Source organism: Choristoneura fumiferana, chromosome 21, assembly GCF_025370935.1.
Source record: "Choristoneura fumiferana chromosome 21, NRCan_CFum_1, whole genome shotgun sequence".
NCBI lineage: Eukaryota > Metazoa > Arthropoda > Insecta > Lepidoptera > Tortricidae > Choristoneura > Choristoneura fumiferana.
Window position 1 is genome coordinate 4655707 of NC_133492.1, and position 15237 is coordinate 4670943.

The window sequence follows — 15237 nt, forward strand, 5'->3', positions numbered from 1 at the left end:
AACATATTTACATTACACTGCAAATAAATATAATGCTTGTAATAAGTTTTTGTTAAAAAATTAATTTTTAATACAAGCTTTTTGCCGAATGTACTTTTTGTTGACTGTACTTGAATTGTCGTCTAAAGTACATATCTATACCAAATTTCAAGTCGGTACTATTAACGAGTTCCCTCCTGCAGAGACGATTTCTGACAGAACCACCAAGTTGTCACTACCAGATTATTGTATTGTCACCAAATTTACATAAGTATGCCAAATTTCAAGTCGATCGGACCACTGGAAGTGGGTCAAATTTAGCTTCCAAGATTTGACCCAAACAAACAATAAATAAATAAATAAGCAAACAGGGCAAGCTACAGAAAAGCTTCATAAAATATCGCCGAAATGTAAGCACTTCTGCATGTATTTCGAATAAAAAACAATTTGAATTCTCATCCTCCTTGGTTCTGGCTGTTTGCTTCTAAAACCATAGCCAGCGCACACCGCGCGCAGCTCAAAAAAAAATTGCAGGCTGTCTGACAGCACAGTTCATTCGCGGGAAATTCGGCGGACTTCGTATGTTGTGTAATTAAATAATAAGAAGCTCGACTAGTGTGAATAAATTGTAAACTGTATTATAAACCTTGTAAACAGTGTAAAATTGTAAGCGAGCGCTTTATCAAAGTGGGCTTCATTGAGGTTTGTGGTTCATAAATTGCTTTATTTATTTTGCACAAAAACGAATAAACCACAGTCAGACAGTCAGTACATTATATTATCGAAGCTTTTATAAAACATAATTAAAATCGCAAACTTCAAGGTAAATATTCAAACGACATTGCTACCCGTTGCTAGGCGACTCGATAAATAAAATAGAGTGACGGCAACTCCACTACACTTTTGTTCCATGTTCTGTTGTTTATCTGTTTCGTTTTACTGATATGCTTTCTTGTGCGTGTGACAAAGACAAGGCATTTGTCAATGTTATGGAATTCTGGCAACGTTTATCTTTTAATTAGCAATTTAGAAATGGCTTTAAAATTAATTTAAATCTATATTTCTCTCTGATTATTAGAATTAAATACAAAAAACAACAAATACTCGCTGAAAGTATGATATTCCATCAGATTTGTTACGTTTTCCCGAGTGATTTTTGCACTTTTTAAAGACGCACGTGGGCATCGTTACGCTTGCACTGACAACAACGTACTGAGAAAAAAGAAGGCCACATTTACCAAAGTGGCGCTCATTTGGCTCGGACATATTCGGACGCGCGACTGTGGATCTACAGTTTAATACATCAGTGGATATTGTCGTCATTCCTTTCGTTTGTTGTTTACTTTGTGCATAGTATTTTCCTATTAAGTGTAGGTTTTAGTAAAAACTTTATGTATGATTGTATTGCTGTTTGTTTTCCTCAACAAAGAAAAAAAAAATGGAAAAAGTAGGTTCGTTCACGGTGGCGTGTGTAGACATTCGTCAAAAACATTATCGACTTTTTGACATCATAAAGTTTGAGAATAATCGTTGGAAGTATCATACAATACAATACAATACAATACAAATATTCTTTATTGCACACCAGAAATCAGTACAAAATTTTTAAATAGACACATAGGGTAGACAATAGGTAGCCTTACCGCTTAAAAGAGATATCTTCCAACAATCATAAGTACACAGATCAAGTGAATAAAGTTTTTTTTTTGTATTTTTAACCTCCGACGCAAAAAGAGGGGTGTTATAAGTTTGACCGCTATGTGTGTCTGTGTTTGTGGCACCGTAGCTCTTAAACGGGTGATTTGATTTGAATGTGATTTTTTTCATTTGAAAGTAGCCAATGTCGATGTTTTTCCAACTTTTTGTTGGTTAGGTTATGTCGGATAAGTTCCAACTAAATACGAGTTTATTTCTTTCTCAACTAGCTGCAGTAAGCTTCAGTAAGCTAGTTTATTCACTACATCTCAATGTCGAATGTCGATAAAGACCACGATACATTGTCTTATAAATTCCCACAGCAATTAATAAAATCCCGAAATATGAATTCAACTGCTGGATCTTTGATTTAAGCGTGCAAAGACGCGGCTTAATACTACTGTACACTCATCTGCATTAATATCTGCCACAGCGGAGCGCAAATCTCTGACACGACCCGGCCATAGCAGGACATTTTTACTTAAAATGGCGCTATTTTTTTTTCCGAATTAGGTAATTCTTGGTTCTCCTTACTCAGAATCGAGCACTATTGATTTGGACGAAGAAAGAAAGTGTCCCTAATTTTTTGGTAGTTATGTGACTTGTTTTTGTACAGTTTACATGGGTCGTTACGATATGCACACAAAAATTTTATGGAAAATTTGGGGACACTTTTTTTTCTTTCGTCGTCTCCTTTAAGAACCCAGAAATGCCTAACTCTAAATTTTTTTTTAACTAGATTTAAAGTAAAAATCGCATTAGATATTTATGCACGTTTGTTGTGTTAGATATTGCTGGTGACTGTACTATACTTTGACAGATCTCACGCGAAGATCGTTTCCTCAACAATCTGTGTCAAGTACAATTATCAACCATTGTATCTTGCATCTCACATGTATCTTAATCTCTCATACACACAGTGTTTAATCCCATAGCAGATCGCTAGCAGCGGTTATTAAGGTAGTACCTACGTGAGTAGCATAAAAATATAATTTCAGAAATGGTGGGCTTGATGCATTCGGCACAAATAGGTTGTACGAGACGAGTTTGTTAAACACCATTTTGTAACATATGAGTGGGTAATATAAAAACCTAATCTAACCAACTTAGAAAAAATGGAAGCCCCCCGATATTATCTTTTCAAAGTTCATTATCTCAAAAACGGCAGAACCGATTTTTATTAAGCATTGCTAAGAACCACTGCAAGGAAACTCGCTTTCACGTGAAAAAAATTCATCGCAGTCAGTCCGTTCGTTTGAAAGCTACGATGCCACAGACAGTCAGGTGTCAAACTCATACCAGACATCTGTTTGTGTCAGTGGTTAAAAAATAACTTTGGTCTTCAAATTAAGAAAAAATGTGTCTATTTATAGTACTTAGAAAGTCAATATAGCGTGTGACAATGAACAGGCCAACTCGTAAGAATAAAACAAAAACTCAAATTAATTAACCGAATTAAAAACTAGAACGTCATCGCTGCATTAGTCTACCCATTCTTTGTCTGTCAATCATGATCAAAACCCATTTAGTTTGAAGCTTGTAAAAGTTATGGTTATTGTCTTTGGTTCAGATTAATTCATTTGATCAAATGAAGAATATTGCACTTGGCTGTGCAAGCCGTGGTAGAGTCATTATTCGAGCGTTTTTATTATTTGATTTGCGTGGCCACATTTTTGTTGACATATTTAGTAGAAGTATGTGAATGACCTAGCTTTTTGTCGCTATTAAATTTTGATTTACAGTACTTATGATATTTGGAGCTGTGGTGGCCTAGTGGTTTAACCTATCGCCTCTTAAGCAGAGGGTCGTGGGTTCGAACCCCGGCTCGCACCTCTGAGTTTTTCGAAATTCACGTGCGGAATTACATTTGAAATTTACCACGAGCTTTGCGGTGAAGGAAAACATCGTGAGGAAACCTGCACAAACCTGCGAAGCAATTCTATGGTGCGTGTGAAGTTCCCAATCCGCACTGGGCCCGCGTGGGAACTACGGCCTCTTGTTCTGAGAGGAGGCCTGTACCCAGCACTGGGACGTATATAGGCTGGGATGATGATGATGATGATGATTTAGTAGAAGATTCTGTTACAGTTTCCAGGTCTACAGCCCAATCCTGACAAAATGTGACCACTAAAATTGGGGCGGTTGAAACTCTTGAATAATGAGGTCACATCACAAGTACTAATCTATCCTAATTAATCATTATAATCATTTGTTCCTTATTTTTGCAAGAAACATGCTACGTGAAAGTTAGTGCAAAGAAGAACAAAGTCAACTTTTTTAAGCGTCTCATATTATTTTTAACAAGTCTTTCTTTTGAATGTTAGTTATTTTGGTTTAAGCACAGTCTATTACAGTTTCTGTCCAATCTTTTCCCCTTTAATGTAATAATCAGTACCTAATTACCAGTACCTTGGTCTTAAGTTAGCGCGGTTAGTATTAATGTGTTTTAAATCGGCCTCCTGACCTCCATTACCACTATTACGTTTTTTTATGTCAACAGCATGTGGTTTATCAAGCATTACATGCCCTGTTTTACTCACTATACTGGCAATATTTTTGACCTCTGACGGAAGAATGTTAGATTCATGTAATAACTTTGTTTTGGATGTCTATTAATCATCATATCGGTTTATACTTCCCATTGCAGGGCACAGGCCTCCTCTCGGAATGACAGGGCTTGAGCCATAGTCCCCACGCGGGCCCAGTGCAAATTGGGCATTAGATTTACCGTAACAGAGATATTTAACTTTTAGAGTCAAATTACTAGGCCATCGCGAAGTTATGAATTAAAAAGTTTTTCGTTCATAATTTCAACCTGTACTTAAAATAGACAGCTGCAAAATACATTTAAAATCGTCTTAATAAAGAAAAGTGTTAAAAATGGTCATTCTTCAAACATTTTTCATCAATCAACAAAAATAAACACCGACTTAAGATCGTGGCGTCAACACCTGACTACAATACGGAACGAATTACCTCGAAAATGTCGCATCGAATCGACACCGTTCAGTCCGAAACGAACCCAGACGGAACGAAACCCAAAAATGTGCAGCGCGCGGGGAATTCAAAGTATCCGACCGTTTTTTGGCGGGAAGCGGGGCGAATGCGCGCGCACGCGCTCTGTGCTTTTGTTTTTTATCGTAAGCAGGTTGTATTTATAAAGTTAGTAAAAAGAGGTTCATCGAATGCGGTTTTAAGTTTAGGTTTACTGAAATGGGTGTGTTCGTAAGTATTTTGATTAAATACTTGATTAAATATTAAAATTGTAGGTATATTATTATGCGTTTTGATGAAAGCAATTAACATAATGCTGGCTAATCAATCGATGTGCACTGATTATGATATAGCATAGCGGTTATCTTGCAAGACTTTATGTACTGTTTACAGTTCGCCGTGAATGTCACTATTTGTATCTTTTGATCGTGGTGTTTAGTTTATATTTTGAAATAAAGCACTAATAATTATATAGTTAAATAATGAAAATAAACTAAAGCGCTCTCCTGCGCCGCTGTTCATTAAGATCTTTGAAGCAGTAGTGTTAGCGTTTAAGTTTTCATAACTTTTTTACCAGTAGCTAACACAGCATCTTGATCAAACTGAGAGAAGCGGTCAGTGAGGTGAGGGAGTGTGTTGTCGTAGCGAGAGGGTAATGGTGTCTCGATACTTTAATTAAAAATTAATAGCTTACACAAATAATTTGTCAATGTGGGATTGAGACTGAATAAATCTGTAAAGTGGAAAAATATTAAGTACTTTTATTTTGGACGGACGGAAAGGGAGTAGTACATTACAGTAGGTATATGAAGACGCTTTAATAATGCATTAAGGCGTATCTGTATTCCCTAAATAAACAAAAAACAGTCAAACTACTACAGCAATTACCCACATTTTGGAAATAAACATTTCAATTATTGCGGTCCGAATTGGAGTAATTGCGCTCGTGATATACCGATGTGGGTCGCCGATGCTCCCACGGCGTCGACACCTCGGCTAATAGCGCGTCATTACGATATCTCCCTGTACATCTCGGACCGAGGTACGTCACTAATCGATCTATGCCACAAGATATGATACAGTACGCCGGCTTTGTGGTTTTTGACAGTGACGTCATTGGTCGAGGTCAATGAACTTCACTAGTTTTTTTAAGGTTGAGTCGCATAGGGCTAAAGACATTATTTCCTTGCTTTTGCTTACTTGTTTTTAGGGGTTTTTTTTTTAAATTTATCACTAGTTAAAGTATGTAGAGATTTATTGGAGTAAACAATTTTTCAAGATAAATATTGAGTTTTTTTATTTAAATATCGCACAGAGGTCATATTGACGATAAACATTTATGATCAAAATAGAGCTTCATACTTTGTAAAAAGAAGATATAGGATAGAGATTGCATTTTCATCAGATAATTACAACGCAACACTTAATTATCGGAATAATCTAACACATTTACGTGTCTTTGCAAGGCACAGGTCTCTTCTCTACAACTCTATCTCAGGGGAAAAAATGAATTTTCTAAATCAGTTTATAATTGACGAAGACCTAGGGTGATATATATAAAATAATACACAAATTAATTGAGAACGTCCCTCTTTTTTTAAATCGGTTAACAAATAAGAACAAATGAACCTTCTGTATACCACTGTCCACTTTACCATCAACGTCTAGTCTTGTCTATGGGAGGCGCGCGCGCAACAAAGCTGCTGTCATTTATACCGACGCGTCAGATACATTCGAGTTTAGAATGTGACGTTCGATGTCTATGGTCTATGAAATAACGTCCGGAGATAGAAAACAAGCATAGATTGTAGTTTTTTTTTCGGGCTCTGTAGGCATCTGGCAGCTAAGTTTATATGCCGTATTATCAGTACGTTTGTATTTTGTTTTTAGAATTATTTTGTAAAAATATATAGTGAATAAGTTTTTGGTAAAAAAAAAAATCATTTAAAATACAAGCTTTTTACAGTCAGCAAAAAACTTTTTGTTGACTGTACTTGTATTGTCACTCAAACTACATTTGCATACCAAATTTCAAGTCAATGCCATTAACCTTTGGCTGGACTACCAGGATGTCACTACCAGATTATTGTAATGTCACGCAATCTACATAAGTATACCAAATTTCGAGTCAATCTAAGTACTGGAAGTTGGTCAAATTTAACTTGCAAGATTTGATAACAGACAGACACACGACGGGACAGGTGAAACTAAATAAAAGCTTGTAAAATGCTGCCACTGGGCATTTCAGGCTAAATAAGGTAAATTTAAAAAGCCGTGGTGGCCTAGTGGTTTGACCTATCGCCTCTCAAGCAGAGGATCGTGGGTTCAAACCCCGGCTCGCACCTCTGAGTTTTTCGGAATTCATGTGCGGAATTACATTTGAAGTTTACCACGAGCTTTGCGGTGAAGGAAAACATCGTGAGGAAACCTGCACAAACCTGCGAAGCAATTCAATGGTGCGTGTGAAGTTCCCAATCCGCACTGGGCCCGCGTGGGAACTATGGCCCAAGCCCTCTTGTTCTGAGAGGAGGCCTGTGCCCAGCAGTGGGACGTAAATAGGCTGGGATGATGATGATGATGAAGGTAAATTTCAAAATGTAGTTTTGCACATCGCAGAAACTCAGAAGAACCTACAAAAAAAACTCAGGTGTGCAAGCAATGAACTTTTTACTCATTATGCTGAAAAAAGAGGGGGTTTCTGCATGAAAAACACGAGTAGGTATTTGTTGCTCACGCGTCATGCGCTAGTGGTGGTAAAATGTTGTACTTACTTCATAAATATTCCTAGATTTTACGTTGACTGAGAACATTATTATTATTATTAAGAATTCGTCAAAATTAGTAAGTATAAAAACTGTTATCGTCATATGCATGAAATACTGTAACAGCAAAATGATCATGAAAAGTAAAAAAAGACGATTTGAATAAAGTTAAGCTAATAGTTTTTACTAATTCTAATCAAATTAATCTTAACCGCATTAAACATTTCTTAAACAAACTAAGTATTTAAATTTCTAATTGATTTAAATTCAAAATGCTTATGAATTCGTACAATAAACAACTCGTTAGGCTCGCTGTACATTTTCCCATTATCTCGAATCGATTTTTGACTCATGGCCGAGCACCTTTATGGATAATTAATGTAAATTAATATATATTATACTAAAGCTGGCTTCCATTCCACGTCCATTAGTGGGCATTTGCATACAGGGACATCTCATTCCTGATTTCACTCGTAAGTCTGTCTATAACGATTAAGTTCTTCGTCAGACGTGCGGCTAAATAATCGCAAGATAATATCTACCATTATTTTATAAATTTTATTTATAAGTATTTGGAAAAAATATATTAAATGGGTCAATTGGGTCCGTTGCCTAGTTGGAAATCAGTTACTGTCCAGCTGACCTAATTTGGCAGACACTCCGATGACTTCTACAGGAAGTAAAGACAAAGACTCAAAACGAACCTCAATAAGAATGTCAAAGACTCAAAACGAACCTCAATAGACATCAGTAAACACTTTCTTAGAAAAATATTTGCTTGCAATGTATACCTACTAATTAGCATGCTTACGCTTGATGAACCATGAAGGAATTGCCTTAAAACTGTAACAACTCCCAACTTTTAGTGGATATGTACCCCATTCAATCGTGCTTTTGATATGTAACCCAGGGGACGTTACATGACAACAAGCTTCACTAAAAAATTTATTGACCCAAATAACAGTTACTTTAAATTAGATTAAAACTAACCTAAACACCATAAGTAAACAGGAGTTAACACGCTAAAACGCACGAGTAATATTTACTTCCATGTTTCGACCACATTACAGTGGCCGTGTGTGTGGTATTTTGACTATGAGTGAAAATCACGTGTTTGAAACTTAAACTAACCTAAACTTAAAATACCTACATAAAACAAAAATAAATAAAAAAAAAGTACTAAAACTAAAACAAAGGGTTTAAGTCACAGACCCCTAAGGCAAGGTTCCGAAGATGCTGGCAGCGTTCCCTCTTTAAATTGCTAAACTAATTCTTTGTCCGAGGAAGCTGCCAGCTCTTCGGTCCCCTGTGACGTCTGCTAACCTCATCGATATTTTATTTCACTAGTAACAAATCTGTACAGATTCCTTGCTGTTCTCGGTTTTAGAAAAGGACGGACGTATCTTTTCTCGTGGGCTTAAGAGGTGACTAATGGAGATGTTGTGATAATGAGCAGCAGCGCTCTTTGTCTAATTACTATCTAATTACATTTTATGTAACTACTTATTCAATGCAATAAGGGGCTGTTTCACTACGCATTGATTAATTTTATTTGACGGATAAATGTGATGCCGTCTCCGTCTATTCGAACAAAACAAACAGAGACGGCATCTCATTTATCCGTCAGATAAATTTAATCAATGGTCTATATCTATCTTCTATCCCATCCACCATCTACCGTCTGCCCGTCTGCGCCAGACCTTACCCACATACCACATCGGATTAAATGAAATTAACGCTTTTTATATTATAAACCAAATTAATATTTGGTAAACGGGCGTGACTACTAGCATGCGTCATATATTGTAAATAAAGATTATGTTTATTTATGCGAATATTTCTAACAAGGCGTTAGTTTCAGATTAACATATTATGTATATGTGCTAAATTATATGTTATAAATTGCTGGCGCCCCGAGCTTGACTATTGGATTAAAGTTATAGTTTTACAATGACCGGTTTTGACATTTTGAAACTGTACTTTTGGTCGTTTTGGAAGGCTTGTAATAGTTTTAGAACTACGAAACATAGTGCTTATTCATTTACTTAAGATAGCTGGTTAGTTACTAAAAATCCGTTTAAATGAATAAAAAAATACAACATGGCGTTAGGTAAGTTTACATTGTATGGAAAAACTTGTGTCAGATGTACCCTCTGTTTCACCATCCACTGATTAAATTTATTTCACGGATAAATGTGATGCCGTCTCTGTTTGTTTTGTTCGAATAGACGGAGACGGCATCACATTTATCCGTCAGATAAATTTAATCAATGGGTGGTTAAACAGCCCCTAATATCTAGACTAGACTTAGCGGTTGATATTTCAAACGCATAAATCCCAATTCCGTGGGAACATTGGAATAAAAACGAGCCTTAGATTTATCCCAGAGATCCATATGTACACTGTACAGTCGAGTTCGTAATCTTCTGAGCAAATGAATGAATGAATTCATTTCGGTTCTTTTTGCGTCGGGGGTATTCCAACTTTTTGTTGGTCAGGTTATCTTATTTTTAAACCCATTTTATCTTCATGATTGAACAAAGGAAAACTTCTCATTAGACCTTATCTAAAAATGTATTTAATAGAAATGTAAAATTTAATCACTATTTCTACAATAGATACAAAATTCATAGCCCTTTCACACGCTTACAGAATCCCATTTTACCATAGATTGCCTAAAACTTTCCAACGAGATTAGATCATCCTAGACACCCCCCTTTATTGTGGGGGTCATAAACTGGTTATTACACTGTAACGCAGGCAATCAAGATGCTCGCATGCTAATTGAGACAGCGAATTATGAATATGCTGTAAAGTTTTAAGGGACTCTAAATTAATTGAATTTGAGTGGGTTTTATGTGGAATCCCATTTGTATATGTCGGCATATATTCCTCTTTATGACTGTTGTAATATAACGGCCATGTTTCGTGTAAACTGCATCGATTGATGTAATTATATAGCTACTAGCTGTTGCCCGCGACTACGTCCGCGTAGTATTCGTTTATCGCTTTCCCGGGGGAACTGTGCAATTTTCCGGGATAAAAGCCATCCGTATACCGAATTTCATCTAAATCGGTTCAGCGGCTTAGATGTGATTGAGTTACAAACATCCAAACATCTTCACAAACTTTCATATTTATAGTATTAGTAAGATTAGGTACATGTTTAGGAATGCTTTCTGTTTTGGTCGTCTTTACCTACAACTACAAATAACACATTTTTTTAAACTTTCGTCTAGGCTTACTATTTGCTAACCTAACCTTACGGAAGCAACTGGAGCCTTATGAGGGAGGCCTGCGTCCAACAGTGGACTTTCTACGGGTGATATGAAGATCATGATGATGATTCTTAATGACTGCGTTCAGAAGACTTTTTAATTTCATTCTTTCATTTTGCTTGTGCGAAGATTTCACTATTTTATGTTTATATGCCTATTTCCTTGTTCCAGCTGTGCAGAGAGGCCGCGTGCCGCCAACGCAGCCCTCGGGCTTGTCCCTGCCCGGCCAGTTTGCCCTCGCCAACGGTGACCCCGCCGGAGGCCTAAACAGCCACCCCTACCTCTCCTCCTACATCTCTCTGCTGCTCAGAGCAGAGCCCTACCCGACCTCGAGATATGGCCAGTGCGTCCAGCCCACCAACGTTATGGGTATAGACAATATCTGTGAATTAGCAGCGAGGTTACTGTTCTCCGCCGTGGAATGGGCGCGGAATATACCCTTCTTCCCTGACCTACAAGTCACGGACCAAGTAGCCTTGCTCCGGCTAGTCTGGTCTGAGCTGTTCGTCCTCAACGCCTCCCAGTGTTCCATGCCCCTCCACGTGGCTCCTCTACTGGCGGCTGCGGGTCTCCACGCCTCACCTATGGCGGCAGACCGCGTGGTCGCCTTCATGGACCACATAAGGATCTTCCAAGAGCAAGTGGAGAAGCTAAAAGCGCTCCACGTGGACTCCGCGGAGTACTCCTGTCTGAAGGCCATCGTCCTCTTCACGACAGGTAAAATTTTGGATAGTTTATTTGGGGAAGCGCGGCTCCTGCTTTACAGGGTAGCGGGGGCTGGTGGCTCGGTCACCAACTACAGCGAATTAGTAGTGTTAGTGAGGACGCATTTGGATGCGTATACTGAAGTTAGTAGAGTGCAGCCACCAGCTCCCCCGCCGCCATCCGCGGCTTCTTCTGGGTACTATTCTACTCTAGATTCGTCCCTCGGCGTCAACTCCTCATTATCCTATGGTAGTTTCTTGTCAACACCTTCTCGATTGCCTCCGAACTACACGAGTAGTCCTCGCGTCCCTGAGGCTAGTACTTCGTCCCCGTTCAAACCGTGGGATGGCGGAGTGAAACTGCATAAGGATCACGGGGGTTGATGCCGAGGGTCGACCAATGCGGGATTGGACTTGGTGACGGATGATTGCGTCAGGCAGGAATAGGAATAGTTCACTGCTAGGGCTAGGATGTTCCGTGGTTTAACTTAGTAATGAATCGCGTATATTTGTATCTTTGTATGAGGGACAATAACTCTCGCTCTCCGATCGGTTCTGAATGGGGAGTAAGAGACTTATTGTGCTCAGACCGCGCTGCCTTCGTTTGTGATATGTATGTAAATGTTTATTGTCAAAGATTAATTTATTTGTACCGGTACTTGCGTCGCGGTATCGTTAGGCTTAAGTTTTATTTATTTCATGTAAATATTAATTACTTTATAATACACGCGCGTAAATTATCCGTAAACGGTTTTGTTTCATTTCTCATTTGTTTTCAATTAATTTCCTTTTATACGGTCGATAATTAAAATTTAGAAGTGTAGTATTTTATTGAATACCTACTTCAGACGCTTTTATTTTATGCAAAGTTATCAACAGTATGTATACTCGTATTTTTTATGTACCTACCTAAACACGGGTGCCATTAGGGAAATTGAAGTTTATTATGAGTATTCATTTTGTAAGTATAATTATAGTTAGGTAACGTGCAAGTTCAATGACACTTTGATGTGATACTTTAAATTGAATTGTGTCTGGCCGATTTTGCATGTAAAGTGGATGAAAGTGTACGGTGGAAGTGCATGCTTTTGTTTTAATTGAGTGGTTTATTTCCATTCAAAGAGGTACTTTATCCTCGTAAAACTCACGTCAAATATTGATCATTTGAAGCTTTGACGAATGTCCTAAATTTAGGACATTGGACCTTACGAGGTTGTAGCGAAGAATCAATAATAATAATTGATACAACAAGCCATCGGCACAGTAACATTGTTGCGACTAAAAAAAAATAGAAACCACAAATTTGTCTGACGTGAAGTATCGTGACTAAATGTTGTGATTTCAATCTATTTTATAGCGAATTTGCGAACATTTCGACGGCTCAGTTAAACCATCCCACTAAAACCAAAACATAAGGACGAGTCGCAAGAAATTTTATCAAACTAGATTAAGCTTCGGAATTGTTGTTTGTGGTCATTAAGAATTAACCCTGTGTATCATCTCTTTTAATTTTTTTTTTTAATATTAGATGAGATGGAAAAAACCTTTGAATTATTGACCCTTACACCGTACTTAAGTAGCAGTAATAATGTATTGTTATTACGAAAACCGTTTTTGACGTCTGTTATCAAAGGATTTTACAGTTGCTTAAGATGACGCTTTGCCTCCATCAATTCCATGTCACAAGTTTGAACAATGTTATGAAATTAAAGAGAACAATGACTACTTCGTCTGTCCCCCAAAAAAACCCAATAAGTACCTATATCCCTACAGTGATAAGAAAAATATTAGCACGAAAATACCCCTAGTACCTATTAATAACTGGCTGATTTCCAGTGGCTGAGTGGCTTGAGTGCAACCTCTTTAGCTTAAAAGTATTTTACCCAATATTAGCGTTCGAAGTTTAAATGTGACTTTTTTTAATTAGGTACCCAATTTTTTAAACAGAATGTTGAAAAAAAACTTATTTTTTTAGTTAGTTTTGTGATATTTTTCGTAGAATTTCTTTAATCGAATAACTGTTGTTGATTAAGTCCCAAGTTAAGTATAAATCTTAGTGGAAATCCTGAAATCGCGACCGTAAAATAGAAATGCCCAAATATGATTTCAAATATCGATTCAAACATCCCTAGCCCCGCCGTCGCGGAAGTTAGTAAAGTTCTGGCATAGATGGACATGCACTATGGTCTGCAGTCTAGGATTATCTGTGACGTGTCCTGTCGTAGAACTTTGTATTGTCTCTGGCGGTTATCAACGGTTTTATGGCATACGTGTGCGAAAGGGATAATGACTTATGTAAAAGTATGATGGCAATTTTATTGGTAACATCGTAAAGTTTAAATTTTAGTGATTAGTTTTTCTGTGACATTTCTAGATATTCGGAGAAAAGTAACAAACTATGGTTACGAATTACAACAAACAGCCTTATAATTATAAGGCTACTTTTAAGTATTAATCTTATTTTATCATCTCTAAATCTGTACCTATGTTTGACAAATAAACTATTCTTATTCTTATTCTTAAACATAAATAGCTTGAAGAGAGTACGACGTAAAGTAGTAGAGACGAATTAAAATGGAACTAACATTTTGCGATACGAAATTATTGCCATGTTCAAGAATTTTACGTCAATAATATGTCAATTTTATTTGATGCCAAGAAAGGTGCTCCCTAATTTAATTTCTTCTATGCCATAATTGTTGTTTATTTCAAACTTTCGAGAACATAATACCAGTAGTAGTAGGTACTTATGTTTTACAAAGAACAGAACACATCCAATTGTTTGAACAACGCTGACAACTTTTTAATAACGTTCGAAATTCAAAAATCAAAGCCATCAATTTTATTTTGTCTTATAAGGACCCTAGTTTCTTTCCAGCCAGCAACTAAAACCATTCACATACCGTAAAAACCAGACTAAAGACATGACTACACCAACTACAAACGCTGTTACCGCTCCAACCAATGTCGGCTCCAAAGAACCAGTCTACACTGACCTCTTAGTAACATAAAGTGGTAAACTTCTCAGGTATAATGGGAGATCTAGGTACACTGGTTAAGCCCTAGGGCTCTATGAATATGCAGTAGTAATCAATGTAGTTTTATACTCGGTGGCTAACTTTCTCTGTGGGAACCCAATAGACGGTAGCTATACTAAAGAGTAAGGAATACTTGTTTATTAAAATGATAATTATTACAGTAATTGCAAAATATAATTGGCACGTGGACATGAAAATAAGCAATTGATTTGTAATTAAATCTCCTTAAGTTCTTGAGTTAAGTTTAAACACTAACACACTATACATTAACAAGTTCCAAAATTGCTCAAATACCTACAAAGAAAAGTTTTACACACGTACAACGCACCTACGTTTCGGTGACAAATGCAAAATAGTTGAGTCTTCGTTAAAATTTTGAACGTGATACAAAATTTCAAGCTCAGTTAATTCTGAATAATAATAATAATGCATTCACGAATTCATTAAAATAAGTACGATCAAATTTGCGATTTTATACATAGACTTTCGACGCCTGATCCGATCAATATAAAAAAAATATATAATATATATTTCTAGAATTCATGTCCCATATTTTATTGAAGTAAAATACATAATAAATTCCAATTAAAAACAGTACATGTCTATAAAAAGTCCTACTTGTTCCGGATAGTAGGGTCCTATTCTAAAATTGTTTAGGGAAATTTTAATGTTCCAATGATGATCCATCTTCGATTCATCGGAGATGCAACTGAGGAACTACCACCAAAATCCAAATACACTTTATACCTACGACTATGAGCTATAAAAACCCCAAATAAGCAGTCAT

General features: G+C 36.9%; 1 protein-coding gene across 1 annotated transcript in view; it reads left to right on the forward strand.

The window, feature by feature from the left end:
- svp (COUP transcription factor 2) overlaps positions 1-15237 on the forward strand; it is a 118050-nt gene that overhangs the window by 47429 nt on the left and 55384 nt on the right. Inside the window, exon 2 of the mRNA XM_074104303.1 lies at positions 10880-11425. Within this exon, the coding sequence (XP_073960404.1) occupies positions 10880-11425 (546 nt within the window). The remainder of the gene's footprint in view (positions 1-10879; positions 11426-15237) is intronic.